Source organism: Nerophis lumbriciformis, linkage group LG23 (assembly GCF_033978685.3).
Source record: "Nerophis lumbriciformis linkage group LG23, RoL_Nlum_v2.1, whole genome shotgun sequence".
In the NCBI taxonomy this organism is placed as follows: Eukaryota; Metazoa; Chordata; class Actinopteri; order Syngnathiformes; family Syngnathidae; genus Nerophis; species Nerophis lumbriciformis.
Genome location: NC_084570.2, coordinates 32,658,008 through 32,670,785, shown reverse-complemented (window position 1 = coordinate 32,670,785; position 12,778 = coordinate 32,658,008). Strand labels below are relative to the sequence as shown.

General features: G+C 44.4%; 1 protein-coding gene across 5 annotated transcripts in view; it reads left to right on the top strand.

Moving 5' to 3' along the window:
- Positions 1-12,778, top strand: part of LOC133622224 (plasma membrane calcium-transporting ATPase 1-like) — a 229,593-nt gene that overhangs the window by 157,554 nt on the left and 59,261 nt on the right. For all 5 annotated transcript variants that reach the window (XM_061984716.2, XM_061984713.2, XM_061984717.2 and 2 more), the window contains 4 exons: positions 8,230-8,409; positions 8,483-8,570; positions 8,643-8,749; positions 8,838-9,029. In XM_061984716.2, coding sequence (XP_061840700.1) covers positions 8,230-8,409; positions 8,483-8,570; positions 8,643-8,749; positions 8,838-9,029 — 567 coding nt within the window. The remainder of the gene's footprint in view (positions 1-8,229; positions 8,410-8,482; positions 8,571-8,642; positions 8,750-8,837; positions 9,030-12,778) is intronic.

Sequence of the window (12,778 nt, the reverse complement as noted above, 5' to 3'; positions counted from 1 at the left end):
TAGCACATAAGGCAAAAACTAAAAGAGCTAGCATGGGAGCTAGAAGGTAAAAAAAAGGAATTTAGCATGGAAGCTAACAGGTACAGAGCCGGAACAAAAGTCGTCAACTGTTGCACGAAAACAAACTACGAAGCCAGAACGAATGACTGGGAGGACAGACTTAAATAATAATGTCAGTGATGACAAACAGGTGCGTGTCGGGAACAAACGCGGCAGGTGAAAATAATAAGCAGCCATGGCAACAAACTCAGGTGTACAAAACAGGTACTCAAGGAGTCCAAAACTAACCAAAAACACAAGTATCTTGAAAACGTAAATAAAAAATATGATCCGGGCAGCGGATCACAACAGTACCCCCCCCTTAAGGGACAGATTCCAGATGTCCCCTTGAAAAACTAAAACCCCCCCAACTATAACAAAGTTCAAGAGTCCAGGGAGGGTGGAGGGAGGATTTGGCGGAGGGTCGCCAGGTCACATGTCCCCGAATCCACCGGGGACGAGTCAGGTGGCGGCGGCGAATGGAACGCCGCTGCCGGAGGCGAGGCGGGCGACCACGGAAAGGCCACATTTGTGGCTGCCGAGAAGGTGGGCGTGAGTGGCGCCAGAAGTTCAGCAGCCGGAGAGTTCTGCGACTACGTCTCGGGTGTCGCTGCTGTTTGCGCCACTGGTGTCCATACTCTAACCTCCGAGAGCGCCGCCAGACCACCCGAGGTCACTGAGACGACGAGGAGAGAGCAGACCTCGCCGTGGAAGCAGGAGGAAGAGTCGTCGTCGCCGTGGAAGCAGGAGGAAGCGTCGTCGTCGCCGTGGAAGCAGGAGGAAGCGTCGTCGTGGCCGTGGAAGCAGGAGGAAGCGTCGTCGTGGCCGTGGAAACAGGAGGAAGCGTCGTCGTGGCCGTGGAAACAGGAGGAAGCGTCGTCGTGGCCGTGGAAACAGGAAGCGTCGTCGTGGCCGTGGAGACAGGAAGCGTCGTCGTCGCCGTGGAAACAGGGAGCGTCGTCGTCGCCGTGGGAACAGGAAGCGTCGTCGTCGCCGTGGAAACAGGAAGCGTCGTCGTCGCCGTGGGAACAGGAAGCGTCGTCGTCGCCGTGGAAACAGGAAGCGTCGTCGTCGCCGTGGAAGCAGGAAGCGTCGTCGCCGCCGTGGAAGCAGGAAGCGTTGTCGCCGTGGAAGCAGGAAGCGTCGTCCCCGTGGAAGCAGGAAGCGTCGTCGCCGTGGAAACAGGAGGCGTCGTCGCCGTGGAAACAGGAGGCGTCGTCGCTGTCGGCGTGGGCGGAGCAGGCGGCTCGTCTGTCGGCGTGGGCGGAGCCAGAGGCGGAGCCAGAGGCGGAGCAGGCGGCTCGTCTGCCGGCGTGGGCGTAGCCAGAGGCGGAGCAGGCGGCTCGTCTGTCGGCGTGGGCGGAGCCAGAGGCGGAACAGGCAACGGAGTATCTGCGGGTGGTGGATGTCTCAGCTGGACTGCTGGGTTGGCCGTAGGGAGAATCATCACCTGCAGCGCGGAGAGTATACTGCCCAGCTGTCTCTCCAAAACATCAAGGCGGGCGTCTTGGCGTTCCGCCATGGCATTGACGCAAGCCCCAAGAACGCCAAACTGTTCCTCCTGTTGTCCAAGTTGTTTGGCCTGTTGGTGCAATGCCCTTTTTACTTGGTCGGTCTCTGCGGGGTCTCGTGTGCTTTGCAGCGATGGAGCAGGAGGTGGAGAGGATGGTGTTTGCAGGACCACCAGGGTTGATGGTGGCGTCAGAGTGGCAGGCGTCCGGACTGTCGTTGTCGTTGCCGTGGAAACAGGTGCTGGTGCGGAAACCAGACTTGGAGTCGGTGCTGGTGTGGAAACCAGACTTGGATTCGGTGCTGGTGCGAGAACCAGCCTTGGAGCAGGTGCTGGGCGTGACTTTGGCGGAGGTGGCCTGGCCGGGGGTTGCGGCTTAGCATGCCGAAGGTCTGGTGGCGGAGGCCGGCATGGAGGTTTGGGCTTGGCTGGGCGCAGCTGTGCCCGCCCACTAGCAAAGCACCCAGTACTAGCCCCCCCCTCAAGAAGCGGATCCCAGACGCGTCTTGTGCAGTCTGGAACAGTCTTTAGGGGTGGGAAGGAGGAGGTGAGGAGGGGGGTAGGCTCCTCCCCTTTTAAATGTCCAAATTGTCTATTCATCTCCCCAATATGGGACTGTCGGGATGACCAGGAGGGAGAAAACAGAGGAGTGGGCGGAGTTTGAGCCCTAGGGGGTGGGGCCAAAGTAATTGGGGGCAGAGCTTGAAAACCAGAATGTGACTGGTACTGACTAGACTTATAATTAACAAAAATGTCCTGATAGTATTTAATTGTTGAATTAAAGTCATTTGGAGGCGGCTGACAGAAAGAATTGACTGAATTAAAAAAAATGTCTTCGTCTATGACGTCATCACCAGTGGACGGGATGACGTCATCCGCGCGGGTCTCCAGCTGACTGACAGCCCAATCAGTGAACTGTTTGGCAAAGTGAGTGATGGGATTACCAAACATCGGCGGAGGGGAATCATGGGCTGGTTGGCTGTGTTCCGGAGGGAAGAATTGCGGGGGTGGCGCGTCTCTGTCGCGAGCTGAAGCCGTCTTGTGCGACTTCCGCCTTCGCTGACGCGTGCGAGCGGGCTGAGAGCGGACCTCCCCGGGCCAGATGGAGTCGATCGGGACCAGAACACCTCCAGGTCCCCATATCATCTCCTCATCTGGAGAACAGCGGAGCGTCTCTGCTTCCATCGCTCGGAGGACCATCCACGCACCTTCATCCACCTCCGTCAAGCCCGTAGCGAAATAACTTTTTGCTGGCTTCGTACTGTGACGACCGGGGCGCATTGTGATGCGGGGTTCGTTCTCTCAGGAATGCAGACGGGCGTCAGACACAGCGTGCAGGTAAGAAAGTATTTATTTAATAAATAACTTATACTGGAAAAAAAGAAAAGGGTGCTCATAGCACATAAGGCAAAAACTAAAAGAGCTAGCATGGGAGCTAGAAGGTAAAAAAAAGGAATTTAGCATGGAAGCTAACAGGTACAGAGCCGGAACAAAAGTCGTCAACTGTTGCACGAAAACAAACTACGAAGCCAGAACGAATGACAGGGAGGACAGACTTAAATAATAATGTCAGTGATGACAAACAGGTGCGTGTCGGGAACAAACGCGGCAGGTGAAAATAATAAGCAGCCATGGCAACAAACTCAGGTGTACAAAACAGGTACTCAAGGAGTCCAAAACTAACCAAAAACACAAGTATCTTGAAAACGTAAATAAAAAATATGATCCGGGCAGCGGATCACAACACAGGCCCAGCGAAGCCGACAGCGTTTCTGGGTGTTGTTGATAAACGGTTTTCGCCTTGCATAGGAGAGTTTTAACTTGCACTTACAGATGTAGCGACCAACTGTAGTTACTGACAGTGGGTTTCTGAAGTGTTCCTGAGCCCATGTGATATCCTTTACACACTGATGTCGCTTGTTGATGCAGTACGGCCTGAGGAATCGAAGGTCACGGGCTTAGCTGCTTACGTGCAGTGATTTCTCCAGATTCTCTGAACCCTTTGATGATATTACGGACCGTAGATGGTGAAATCCCTAAATTCCTTGCAATAGCTGGTTGAGAAAGGTTTTTCTTAAACTGTTCAACAATTTGCTCACGCATTTGTTGACGAAGTGTTAACCCTCGCCCCATCCTTGTTTGTGAATGACTGAGCATTTCATGGAATCTACTTTTATACCCAATCATGGCACCCACCTGTTCCCAATTTGCCTGTTCACCTGTGGGATGTTCCAAATAAGTGTTTGATGAGCATTCCTCAACTTTAGCAGTATTAATTGCCACCTTTCCCAACTTCTTTGTCACGTGTTGCTGGCATCAAATTCTAAAGTTAATGATTATTTGCAAAAAAAGAAATGTTTATCAGTTTGAACATCAAATATGTTGTCTTTGTAGCATATTCAACTGAATATGGGTTGAAAATGATTTGCAAATCATTGTATTCCGTTTATATTTACACCTAACACAATTTCCCAACTCATATGGAAACGGGGTTCGTATATATATACATAGGTATGTGTATATATATGCTGTATATATGTATAGAAATATACATATGTATATATATATATGTACGTGTGTGTGTGTATATATATATATATGTATATATATATATATGTGTGTCTTAATTAGATTATCCAAAATATAGTGCTCGATACCGTGGTAGAGCGCAATATGTATGTGTGGGAAAAAATCACAAGACTACTTCATCTCTACAGGCCTGTTTCATGAGGGGTTCCCTCAATCATCAGGAGATTTTAATAGAAGCATTCACATACCATGGTTTATATATGACACAGAACGGGTAGGTACAGGCAGGCGTAGGGGCGTGGTGATTGGCTCAACACCTAGGAGGTGTTTCTGTCTGTGACGGCATGCTGATACAATTTCGCTGCGCTTGTTGAGGGATGACAGGTCTGGGCGGTATATAATAAACAGTTTCTCTTTTAAGCATAGGTTGCATCTTTTATTACCACTGTTGTAAGGTGTGCTGGATGCAAGAATTTGCCATGTTATTGAATATTCAACATTATTGTCTTTGAGGTTCCAAATGTGCTTGCTGAGTTCTGTACTATTCCGCAGGCTTTGGTTTCTGAAAGAAGCCTTGTGATTGTTCCATCTGGCTTTGAACTCTCCCTCGGTTAATGTGTTAATGTCCTTGCGTGTTACCTTTGATTGGTAAACGACTGATGTTTGTAAGCATCCCCCATTGAGAGGGCAATCAGGTTTCTTGCGACAGTTGCAGCCTTTTTTGGTTTTGGAGTCGCTTCCTAAGAACACTTCCTAAGAAGGATGCGGTGGAAAGCACACTTTTTCCTCCACCCTGAAACAAATGGAACACAAAAGAAAACTTACGGATTCAAATCTACCAAGAACCCACCCACAGTTGAGGAATTAAAGGATTTTGAGAACGACATGCTCAAAATGATACAATCAGTCAAATTCAAGCCAGTCCGCAACCCACTCCTCACCAGGCTGAAAAATGACACGGAGCGCATCAAGAAAGTAAGCAACCTCATCATAGCCGCCGATAAAACCACAAACTTCTATAGAATGGACATACCAGAACATAACACTTTACTGGACAGAAGCATCACCAAATCATACAAAAAAGCACAACCCAACACTTTACAGAACATCCACCTGGAAAATAAACGGATCGCGGCTGAACTGGATATTGAGGACAGGGTGGACGCCACAGCCAACAAGGAATCAAATCAAATCAACTTTATTTATAAAGAAGCCTTCATCACATTGAAGGACCACAAACCCAACTTCGCAAATAACCCAACATGCCGACTAATAAACCCAACTAAATCCGAAATAGGAAAAATCAGCAAAAGAATCCTGGACAGAGTCAACACAAAAATCACGGACAAAACACCACTCAACCAATGGAGAAATACAGCAGCAGTAATCAAATGGTTTAACAACATCCAAGACAAACAACAGCACAACTTTATCTCCTTCGATATCGAAGAATTGTACCCTTCCATCATGCAAGACCTACTGACTCAAGCACTAGACTTCGCCTCAGACTACGACTCAATCACAGGCAACAAAAGAAACATCATCATCCACGCAAAGAACTCCATACTCATCCACAACAGTACAGCATGGCAAAAGAAGAACAATTCAACATTTGACGTTACTATGGGGAGTTTTGACGGAGCGGAAACGTGTGAACTCGTTGGGAGTTTCCTCCTCTCCCAGCTCGCTAGCCTCAACCTGAACCTTGGTATTTACCGTGATGACAGACTGGCAGTGTGTCACGCCTCGCCAAGGAGCAACGAGAATACCAAGAAGCGCATATGCCAAATCTTCAAAGAGAACGGCCTACGGATCACGATTGAAGCCAACAAGCAAACCGTCAACTTCCTCGACGCCACTTTCAACCTGAGAAATAACAGCTACCAACCATTCACGAAATCCAACACAACACTCCAATACGTGCGCTATGACAGCAACCACCCACCCACCACCACGAAAAGAATACCTACCGGAATTAATAAAAGGCTATCCATGCTGTCATCTAGCAAAGCTGAATTCGACCAAGCAACCCCCCCGTACCAAAAAGCATTTGATGAAAGCGGATACAACTTCACCCTCACCTATGAACCCACACCAGGAAACCAACCAAAAAAGAGCAGAAAACGAAACAACATTATCTGGTACAACCCCCCCATACAGCAAAAACATCTCAACTAATATTGGCCACAAATTCCTCACTCTGATCGACAAACACTTCCCCAAAGGCAACACCCTAAGAAAAGTATTAAACAAGAACAGCATTAAATTGAGCTACAGCTGTATGAACAATATACGACAAATTATTTCAAATCACAACAAAGCAATTGCAAAGGAGCCGTCTGCCCCTAGACAGAGCGACTCCAAAACCAACAAAGGCTGCAACTGTCGCAAGAAACCTGATTGCCCTCTCAACGGGGGGTGCTTACAAACATCAGTCATTTACCAATCAAAGGTAACACGCAAGGACATTAACACATCCGACACATATGTAGGATTAACCTAGGGAGAGTTCAAAGCCAGATGGAACAATCACAAGGCTTCTTTCAGAAACCAAAGCCTGCGGAATACTACAGAACTCAGCAAGCACATTTGGAACCTCAAAGACAATAATGTTGAATATTCAATAACATGGGAAATTCTTGCATTCAGCACACCTTACAACAGTGGTAATAAAAGATGCAACCTATGCTTAAAAGAGAAACTGTTTATTATATACCGCCCAGACCTGTCATCCCTCAACAAGCGCAGCGAAATTGTATCAGCATGCCGTCACAGACGGAAACACCTCCTAGGTAGCACATGAGCCAATCACCACGCCCCTACGCCTGCCTGTACCTACCTGTTCTGTGCCCATGGTATGTGAATGCTTCTATTAAAATCTCCTGATGATTTAGGGAACCCCTCATGAAACAGGCCTGTAGAGATGAAATAGTCTTGTGATTTTTTCCCACGTATGTATGTATATATACGTGTATATATGTGTATGTATATATACGTATATATATATATGTATATATAAGTATATATATATGTATATATATACGTATATATACGTATATATACATATATATATATATATATGTGCGTGTGTGTATATGTATATATATATATATATATATATATATATATATATATATATACGTATATATACACGTGTGTGTGTATATATATATATATATATATATATATATGTATATATATATATGTATATATATTTGTATGTATGTATGTATGTATATATAAATATTAGGGCTGCAACTAACGATTGATTTGATAATCGATTAATCTGTCGATTATTACTTCGATTAATGATTAATAATCGGATAAAAGAGACAAACTAAATTTGTATCCTTTCCAGTATTTTATTGGAAAAAAAACAGCATACTGGCACCATGCTTATTTTGATTATTGTTTCTCAGCTGTTTGTACATGTTGCAGTTTATAAATAAAGGTTTAAAAAAATATATATATATATATATTTTTTTTATTTTTTTTTTAATGCCTCTGCGCATGCGCATAGCATAGATCCAACGAATCAATGACTAAATTAATTGCCAACTATTTTTATAATCGATTTTAATCGATCTAATCGATTAGTTGTTGCAGCCCTAATAAATATATGTATGTATATATATATATATATATATATATATATATATATATATATATATATATATATATACTTTTGTATGCACAATAAATCAACACAAAATCCATACTTTGGTGCAATGTTCACAGAGTCTCGTAGTTGTAGAGTATTTATTAGCAGCCAGCCAGAAGGTATATTTTTGATGTAAACGCAGGTCACAACACAGGAAGTATATTACCAGAGGGGGTGTGGCTACAGAATAGAGTTGCCCAATGAGAAACCTTTTCTGACTTCTTTGCATGCCTGTTCTAGATTTTGACATTTTCAATGGTAACAATGTTAGTAAATGATCTAGTACTGTGTGGAGTATTAGATGGACATGTGAGTGTCAAAGAGGTTGGTAGATGAGAATACATCTGACATATAACGGGTAGAAATGCACACAATTGCAGGAACTATAGTCTACATTTTCTTCATGCCGATAGAAAGGTTCCTCTTCTCTGCTGACTTCCCAGGAGGTAAAGAAGCATCAAAGATGATGTGCATGTGTTTTCTTCTGCAGGTCCCTGAAGCCATTGCCAAGTGCCAGCGTGCAGGAATCACAGTGCGCATGGTTACAGGCGACAACATCAACACGGCCCGGGCCATCGCCACCAAGTGTGGCATCCTGCTCCCCAACGAGGACTTCCTGTGCCTGGAGGGCAAAGAGTTCAACCAGCACATCAGGAACGATAAGGGCGAGGTGAGCTCCAGTCCTTTTGAGGGCCCTGAAAGGGACAAGAAGAAGACAAATGACCATGACCGTCTTCTTCTAGGTGGAACAAGAGCGTTTGGACAAAGTCTGGCCCAAACTGCGTGTTCTGGCTCGTTCATCTCCCACAGACAAACACACGCTGGTCAAAGGTCATTAGCCCTGGCCTTATTTGCATGCATCAGTCCAGGCCAAAAGTCAAGGTGTCCTGGTGTTGTGTTCAGGCATCATCGACAGTACGGTGTGCGAGACCCGTCAGGTGGTGGCAGTGACAGGAGATGGAACCAATGATGGCCCCGCCCTCAAGAAAGCTGATGTTGGCTTTGCCATGGTAACCACTTCATCTTGTTTGATTGGTATTCTCTCACCCAAGCATCACCTGTCCGTCATCTGATGGTGCCGCCTCTGCTTGCTGTCAGGGTATCGCTGGCACCGACGTGGCCAAGGAAGCATCCGACATCATCCTGACCGACGACAACTTCACCAGCATCGTCAAGGCCGTCATGTGGGGCAGGAACGTCTACGACAGTATCTCCAAGTTCCTTCAGTTCCAGCTGACCGTCAACGTGGTCGCCGTCATCGTGGCCTTCACAGGCGCCTGCATCACGCAGGTAGGCTGCAATCCTATAATCTATGTGTATATATATATATATATATATATATATATATATATATATATATATATATATATATATATATATATGTGTGTGTGTTTGTGTACTTGAGACAATACACTATGTAAATACAGTATATATACTTGAGACAATACACTATGTAAATATATATACTTGAGACAATACACTATATATATATATATATATATATATATATATATATATATATATATATATAAATACATACGTATATATGTTTATATATATATATATATATATATATATATATATATGTCTTAATAAGGTTATCCAAAAAATAGTGCTCGATACCGTAGTAGAGCGCAATATATGTATGTGTGGGAAAAAAATCACAAGACTATTTCATCTCTACAGGCCTGTTTCATGAGGGGGGGTACCCTCAATCATCAGGAGATTTTAATGGGAGCATTCGCATACCATGGTTTATATAGGGCACAGAGTGGGTGGGTACAGGCTGGCCTAGGGGCGTGGTGATTGGCTCATGTGTTACCTAGGAGGTGTTTCCGTCTATGGCGGCATGTTGTTACAATTTCGCTGCGCTTGTTGAGGGATGACAGGTCTGGACGGTAAATAATAAACAGTTTCTCTTTCAAGCATATGTTGCATCTTTTATTACCACTATTGTAAGGTGTGCTGGATGCAAGAATTTGCCATGTTATTGAATATTCAACATTATTGTCTTTGAGGTCCCAAATGTGTTTGCTGAGTTCTGTGGTATTTTGCAGGTTTTTGTTCCTGAAAGAAGCCTTGTGATTGTTCCATCTGGTTTTGAATTCTCCCTCGGTTAATCCTACATATGTGTCGGATGTGTTAATGTCCTTGCGTATTACCTTAGATTGGTAGACAACTGATGTTTGTAAGCACCCCCCGTTGAGAGGGCAATCAGGTTTCTTTCGACAATTACATCCTTTGTTGGTTTTGGAGTCGCTCTGTCTGAGGGCCGACGGCTCATTTGCAATTGTTTTGTTGTGGTTTGAGATGATTTGTCGTATATTGTTCATGCAGCTGTAGCTCAATTTAATGTTGTTCTTGTTGAATACTTTTCTTAGGATGTTGTCTTTGGGAAAGTGTTTGTCAATCAGATTGAGGAATTTGTGTCCAATGTTCGTTGAGACGTTTTTGCTGTATGGGGGGTTGTTTTCTGTTCTTTTTTGGCTGGTTTCCTGGCGTGGGTTCATAGGTGAGGGTGAAATTGTATCCGCTTTCATCAAGGGCTTTTTGGTACGGGGGGGTTGCTTGGTCAAATTCAGCTTTGCTAGATGACAGCATCGATAGCCTTTTATTGATTCCGGTAGGTATTCTTATTATTATTCGAAAAGAATACCTACCGGAATCAATAAAAGGCTATCGATGCTGTCATCTAGCAAAGCTGAATTTGACCAAGCAACCCCCCCGTACCAAAAAGCCCTTGATGAAAGCGGATACAATTTCACCCTCACCTATGAACCCACGCCAGGAAACCAGCCAAAAAAGAACAGAAAACGGAACGACATCATCTGGTACAACCCCCCATACAGCAAAAACGTCTCAACGAACATTGGACACAAATTCCTCAATCTGATTGACAAACACTTTCCCAAAGACAACATCCTAAGAAAAGTATTCAACAAGAACAACATTAAATTGAGCTACAGCTGCATGAACAATATACGACAAATCATCTCAAACCACAACAAAACAATTGCAAATGAGCCGTCGGCCCTCAGACAGAGCGACTCCAAAACCAACAAAGGATGTAATTGTCGAAAGAAACCTGATTGCCCTCTCAACGGGGGGTGCTTACAAACATCAGTTGTCTACCAATCTAAGGTAATACGCAAGGACATTAACACATCCGACACATATGTAGGATTAACCGAGGGAGAATTCAAAACCAGATGGAACAATCACAAGGCTTCTTTCAGGAACAAAAACCTGCGAAATACCACAGAACTCAGCAAACACATTTGGGACCTCAAAGACAATAATGTTGAATATTCAAAAACATGGCAAATTCTTGCATCCAGCACACCTTACAACAGTGGTAATAAAAGTTGCAACCTATGCTTGAAAGAGAAACTGTTTATTATTTACCGTCCAGACCTGTCATCCCTCAACAAGCGCAGCGAAATTGTAACAACATACCGCCATAGACGGAAACACCTCCTAGGTAACACATGAGCTAATCACCACGCCCCTAGGCCAGCCTGTACCCACCCACTCTGTGCCCTATATAAACCATGGTATGCGAATGCTCCCATTAAAATCTCCTGACGATTGAGGGTACCCCCCCTCATGAAACAGGCCTGTAGAGATGAAATAGTCTTGTGATTTTTTTCCCACACATACATATATATATATATATATATATATATATATATATATATATATATATATATATATAACCCTAACCCTAACCCTAACCCTGTTTCCATATGAGTTGGGAAATTGTGTTAGATGTAAATATAAACGGAATACAATGATGTGCAAATCATTTTCAACCCATATTCAGTTGAATATGCTACAAAGACAACATATTTGATGTTCAAACTGATAAACTTTTTTTGTTGTTGCAAATAATCATTAACTTTAGAATTTGATGCCAGCAACACGTGACAAAGAAGTTGGGAAAGGCGGCAATAAATACTGCTAAAGTTGAGGAATGCTCATCAAACACTTATTTGGAACATCCCACAGGTGAACAGGCAAATTGGGAACAGGTGGGTGCCATGATTGGGTATAAAAGTAGATTCCATGAAATGCTATCATTCACAAACAAGGATGGGGAGAGGGTCACCACTTTGTCAACAAATGCGTGAGCAAATTGTTGAACAGTTTAAGAAAAACCTTTCTCAACCAGCTATTGCAAGGAATTTAAGGATTTCACCATCTACGGTCCGTAATATCATCAAAGGGTTCAGAGAATCTGGAGAAATCACTCCACGTAAGCAGCTAAGCCCGTGACCTTCGATCCCTCAGGCTGTACTGCATCAACAAGCGACATCAATGTGTAAAGGATATCACCACATGGGCTCAGGAACACTTCAGAAACCCACTGTCAGTAACTACAGTTGGTCGCTACATCTGTAAGTGCAAGTTAAAACTCTCCTATGCAAGGCGAAAACCGTTTATCAACAACACCCAGAAACGCTGTCAGCTTCGCTGGGCCTGAGCTCATCTAAGATGGACTGATACAAAGTGGAAAAGTGTTCTGTGGTCTGACGAGACCACATTTCAAATAGTTTTTGGAAACTGTGGACGTCGTGTCCTCGGACCAAAGAGGAAAAGAACCATCCGGATTGTTATAGGCGCAAAGTTGAAAAGCCACCATTTGTGATGGTATGGGGGTGTATTAGTGCCCAAGACATGGGTAACTTACACATCTGTGAAGTCGCCATTAATGCTGAAAGGTACATACAGGTTTTGGAGCAACATATGTTGCCATCCAAGCAACGTTACCATGGACGCCCCTGCTTATTTCAGCAAGACAATGCCAAGCCACGTGTTACATCAACGTGGCTTCATAGTAAAAGAGTGCGGGTACTAGACTGGCCTGCCTGTAGTCCAGACCTGTCTCCCATTGAAAATGTGTGGCGCATTATGAAGCCTAAAATACCACAACGGAGACCACGGACTGTTGAACAACTTAAGTTGTACATCAAGCAAGAATGGGAAAGAATTCCACCTGAGAAGCTTAAAAAATGTGTCTCCTCAGGTCCCAAACCTTT